This window comes from Cotesia glomerata, linkage group LG5 (genome assembly GCF_020080835.1).
Source record: "Cotesia glomerata isolate CgM1 linkage group LG5, MPM_Cglom_v2.3, whole genome shotgun sequence".
NCBI lineage: Eukaryota > Metazoa > Arthropoda > Insecta > Hymenoptera > Braconidae > Cotesia > Cotesia glomerata.
Window position 1 is genome coordinate 19,005,459 of NC_058162.1, and position 5,740 is coordinate 19,011,198.

Below are 5,740 nucleotides of genomic sequence, written 5' to 3' on the forward strand. Positions count from 1 at the left end.
CTCAGGAGAAACAACTGCTTGAAAAAATCTATCAAAAAGTTAAACCAGAATCAAAGAAGAAAAATAAATTCAAAGTTGGTGACAAGGTTCGAATCAGCAAGTATAAAAATGTATTTGAGAAAAGATACACACCAAACTGGACGACTGAGATTTTTACCATCAAGACAGTACAAAACACAAGTCCAACAACATACAAGCTTGTCGACTACCAGGATCAACCAATACAAGGTGGATTTTATGAAGAGGAACTCAGCAAAGTCAAATATCCAGATGTATACTTAGTTGAAAAAATTGTTAAGAAAAGTGGAAATAAATACTATGTTAAATGGCTAGGTTTTGATACTCAACATAGTTGGATAAATAAAACAGATATATAATAAATATATATTTATTAACAAAAACTTAAAACTATTTATTTACAACCTTAAATCTAATTATTTACAATCTTAAGTCTAAGTATTTACATTTTTTTTCCTCTTAGCTGGTGGCTCTACATCGGCTTTCTTGTAGCCCCATGGAAGAGTGTCTGTAGAGTCTTCCAGCAGTTGACGTTTATCATCATCCCAGCTCGGTGCAAGCTTATTTTGCTTGATTTTTTTTACAACATGTCTATCACTTCTTATCAAGAATTGCTCTTTACAAATATTTACATGATCTAATAAGCAATTCTTGAAGTCATCAAACGTAATCATTCGCAACGTTGATCCCTTGACTCCCTTGACTCTCTTCTTCACCTCACTTTTTTCATGCAGCTTGAAAGCGTACAGCTTTGCTCTGAGGCCGATAAACTCTGACACAATTTTGCCATTGTTTTCGTCCTTTATGAGCCCAAGAACCTTCTTATTCTTTTGAAGCATGCCATACTCGTTGTTGATTGGGAAGTCAGAAGTATCAAACTTGTGTATATCACGTTTGATGACTTGAAAAATATCAGGTACTTTGAAGTGATAGATAAATCTGTCCGTGTCGGTATAGAGCAGCTTTGCAGCGTCATTGTCGAAATTCTCCTTGACATATTTGTAATGAAAATCATATACAAAGATCTTTGACAAGTCCAGGATACTGAAACCGACATAAATCGGTTTATTGAAGAGAACATTCAATTTATTCAGCTCAACTATTATTAGATTTTCCCCGAAAATCGTGAAGCTGTTAAAGTTTGATTTTGAAATCAAACTTTTTGCACCATATCGACCAAGCCACTTGTTCACTAGCTTGATATCCTTGTGTTTACGCACATTCTCCATGGTCTTACCAAACACTGCGTTGTTCATGAGCTTGAAAAAGTTCTTTTCAAACTCATTGGTAGCATTTTTACGACACTCGGTGTTCTTGTCGATGTAAGGTTTGAGCCATGGTGACTGCGCAAACTTTAATACTCGATGAACTTTAACAAGTTTCATCCCGAGATGCAAGCACTGTTCCAAGTTCTTATAATGAATTACATAATTCATTTTTGGATGCAGTGTTGTAGCTAGCTTACGAGTCTTGCTGCCTGGTGGAGTGAAGTGTTCTGGACACAATGGCATGTCTTTATGGTGTTCATGTAGATCTTCAGGATTCATCAGAGTTGAATATTGACAAAATATTCTCCTCTGTGATATTTTCCTCCCACTCGAAGGAGCCTTGAGGAAGAGACATGCTCATTGCAGCTCCGTAGAGGTTGTTTACGTCCAGATACATGATGTAGGACTCATCTTCTTCTGGATTGAAGTCTTCACCCATGTAACGGTTGTTGGCCTTGGCATATCGATTGGTGCATTGAGATACTCCACCACGGAGACCTTTCTCAAAAAACAGTATCTTTTCGGGATCTAGTAATAGCTCAAGTTGTACCCCTGTATGTTTGAGCATGGCGGAAAAAGCAAGTCCTGGAGCAGTATAATAATGTAGAGCGTCTAATTCATAAGTTTTGTAACAACTTGCACGGAAATTTTCAAAGATATCTGCCAATAATAAGACATCTGTTTTCAAATAGAGATCGGAGTATTCACCGAGAGTCTGTACATTGAATTTACTCCATACTGTTTCGGCAAACGAGTAGTCTTCATCACTGATGTGCTTGTCATTCAGTCGAGAGTAAAAAGCTTGTTTGTCAGGTAGTTCAGTCTCGTCTAATTTTTCTAAACAGTCTATGTATTCATAAGGAAAGATTCCCTTGCTTGTTACAAGTTTAAGTTGTTCCGGGTCAGAATAAAACTGTCGTGTGATTTTCATGTCATCGTCAGTCAAGTAAGATGAAAGTTTGTCAATACTCGATGCCATGAATCTAAATGAGTCGATGAATCTAAGATGAATGTTGGTATCGTCTACAGTTTTAGTAAATGCAATGTACTTTTCTTTATTAATCGGTAATATTTCTAGTGAACCATTGAAAACTGTCGCTACAGACTCTAAGATAAAGTGACAGTCATAGCCGAATAAATTATGAAAAACTATTGGAATAATGTGACTTTGTTGAAAATTTAAGTTACAGGAGTTATGAGCAGCTCCTCTAAATTTTCCGGTGAAGTGACAGTGGTCTCTCACTTTCTTATCATTGGCAGATTTAAATGGCTTATTACAGATATGACAATTCACTGCTTCATTAAATGACTTTTGTTCTTCATCAGTCAACTTTGGTAGAGGTTTTGGATTTCTTAAATAACCACTGACTTGGTGGCTTATAGATTCAAGTTCTTGTACAAACCACTTAATACAATCTTCTGAACGATTTAAATTGAACTTGGACAGTGAATTGTCATAACTACAATGTAAATAATAAGCTATACTGTGAGGTGTATGCTTTTGAATATCTTCTGTTTCCTCCTCCAGGACGCTTTCAAGATCTGCGTATACAACAAACGGTACTGGATCTTTGTATTTGTGATCTCTGAATGATAACATTTTGTTTTTTTCAGTAGGTAGTCATTCTGACTTTGTTATACTGAAAACAATCAGACTGATGTCTCTGGAATGATGCCTCTTGTTTGAAATGACAAAGACAACGATCACAGAAGAATACCTTCCGATGCCCCTTTTTAACAGTATTTCCTACTAATCTTGAAAGATTTCGTATCCACGCGAAATGAAATATAGGTCTGTGATTTTCAATACTATCATCTTTGTTTAATGTCAAGTTTGTTTCGATCATGAGCAAATGAATAGCATCTTTCTGACACTCAAGATTTGAACTCAAGTAGAGAGGGACAATGACACTAGGATCTTCTTCATTTTCTTTTGACTCTACACTGTACACATTGATCCTCAAATCATTCATTTTTTCAAATGATGGTATGTCTTTTAGTTCTATTGGAAATGTTATTCCTGTATGATCCAATACTGAGCTGGGATATGGATAAGATGATGGTAAATTTCTGTGTGCTTTAACTGGATATAGAGCCGCAACGATACACCAAAGAAAGCAGTAGTGATTCTTGTTTATTATATTGACTACACCTTTCGTCTTCCGAATGTCACCTGGGACTTGTACAAACGTTGAAATTCCCGCTTGGTGTGGTGTAAATCTTGAAATGTTAACAGACAGGTTGAGAGTTTCAGACAAACTCCAGCCTGACTAATTTTCCTGAAGCTCGTCAACTTTTCTCAACGTTTGATTCACTACGCTTTCTTGGTACCATTCATGTAATGATGTTTCAACCAAGATTGTAGAGCTCTTACTTTGAAATGACTTGGTCTCTACAAGAATAGCATCATTTTTATGGCACTCAAATCGACAAAGGAGCAGGGTTTTGACTTTTAGACTTCCATGCTGCTGCATAGCTTCTTGAACTTTCTCAATAACCAAGTCTTCAGCATCATTCAAGAAGGTCTTCAAGTCAGTGTGACGAAGATTGATGACGCATCCCGTCTTGATTCTATCCTCGAATGCGCACTCCATGTCCTGCCACTTGATGGCAGCAGCTGCAACTCGATTGCCAAGGTCACCACCAACTACTCTATGGCTCAATCCTAAGAATTTTTCTCCATAGGTGTTTAGGAGAGCAATGTTTGATTGTAGACATTGCCGGAGGTGAACGTTTGATGTTGGATCGAGTAGAATGGTGCTGTAGTATTGAGCATTGTCCTCACAGATATCAAACCACCTCAAACTTGTAGCTTGAGGAACTTGATTAAGCTGGTTGAGTTCTTCAAAAGCTGTGATGACTGATGAAACCAAGTTGGTGATGGCTGTCTTCAAATCCATTTTGACTTGAAAAGCACTGATTTGTTGGCTTGAGTCTTCTTAAGTAAAAACTTGTTCCTTGAAAGTTTTCTTACAAAGGTTTCTTAAGTGGAAACTTGTTCCTTGAAAGTTTTTCTTACAAAGTTTTCTTAAGTAGAAACTTGTTCCTTGAAAGTTTTCTTACAAAGTTTTCTTAAGTAGAAACTTGTTCCTTGAAAGTTTTCTTACTAAGTCTTGTTGAGTAGAAACTTGTCCTTGATGGTATCACTGAAGATTTAAGAATGAAAATGCTCACAGAATTACCTGTTTATATATTCTCACAAATTGCATCATCATCTTTTCTGATACCCTTCCAGGCCCGCTGAGATGTCGCTACCACCACCACCTTGCAACAACCAATCAAATTTTAGTACTATCTATGCGGCGCGCGCGGTTCTCTCTGACGTCATAACCCCTTTCCCACCACGAATTGTTTCTCCCACTACTCAGTAACAACCAATCGCGACTTTCCACGGCTAATATTATATATAAAGACCGTGATTTCCAGCGGTTCACTTCTCACCTTTTCTTCAACTTGGAAGCATCATGGAAATTATAATCGACATTCAAGGATTTCAAGGTGAAACTTTCATAACCAAGGAACTGGCTTGGATTACCATTGACCACGAGATTGAAGAAATATCAAGTACAGTCTTCAAGCCACCTTACTCGTGGAGCTCTCAATCATTACACTACCAGCGACTTAACAAAGCCATTATAGCTGCTTGTCATAAAATTTCCTGGAGTCAAGGACAAGTTGCTTATGACAAACTCAACCAAGTCATAGACAAAGCAACCACTGACAAACAGTTCATATATGTCAAGGGCTTAGAGAAAAAACGCTGGCTACAAAATATTATGAAGTCAAAGACAATTATTGACTTGGAGAATCTGGACTGTCCACCATTGAAAAAACGTCAGGATTATTACTGTAATTTCTGCAGCAACCATGAACAGCATGCCGACTTGTACTGGTGTGCTTTAGAGAATGTTAAAAAATTAAAAGAATGGTTTGTTAAAAATTACTGTGGGAATCCATCGCTTGAAAAATCCCTAAAATTATTTTGCAAGTTGAGTATTGAAGATATGAGACCTCAAGATATTGCCATGCTACCTAAATATTTTATTATTGGATGTGCTGCTGACAAAATTAACAGTATCTGGTCAAAATTACCAACAGCTCTTCAAGAGGACAAGGACATCATGAAATACAGACGCTGTAATAAACATTATACAACAACAGCTATTGAATATGATGAATTTTTTAATGATATTCCATTAGTAATTAAGTGTAAATTTTGTAGAAAACAATAAAACATAATTATTTTAAATTATCAGCTTTTAAATATTTTTTAAAATAAATTAATAATAGTTTAAATTTAAATACTTTTTAAAATAAATTAATAATAATAATAGTTTAAATTTCAATAATTTTTTTAAAAATAAATTTATAATAATAATAGTTTAAATTTAAATAATTTTTTTTTAAATAAATTAATAATAATAATAATAATAGTTTAAACTTAAATAATTTTT

At 35.5% G+C, this 5,740-nt stretch overlaps 1 protein-coding gene across 1 annotated transcript; it reads right to left on the reverse strand.

Moving 5' to 3' along the window:
* Positions 1-452: 452 nt before the first annotated feature.
* Positions 453-1,529, reverse strand: LOC123266102. The gene has a single exon (XM_044730134.1). It carries the CDS (start codon positions 1,527-1,529, stop codon positions 453-455), a length of 1,077 nt encoding a protein of 358 aa, XP_044586069.1.
* Between the last annotated feature and the right edge of the window lie 4,211 nt (positions 1,530-5,740).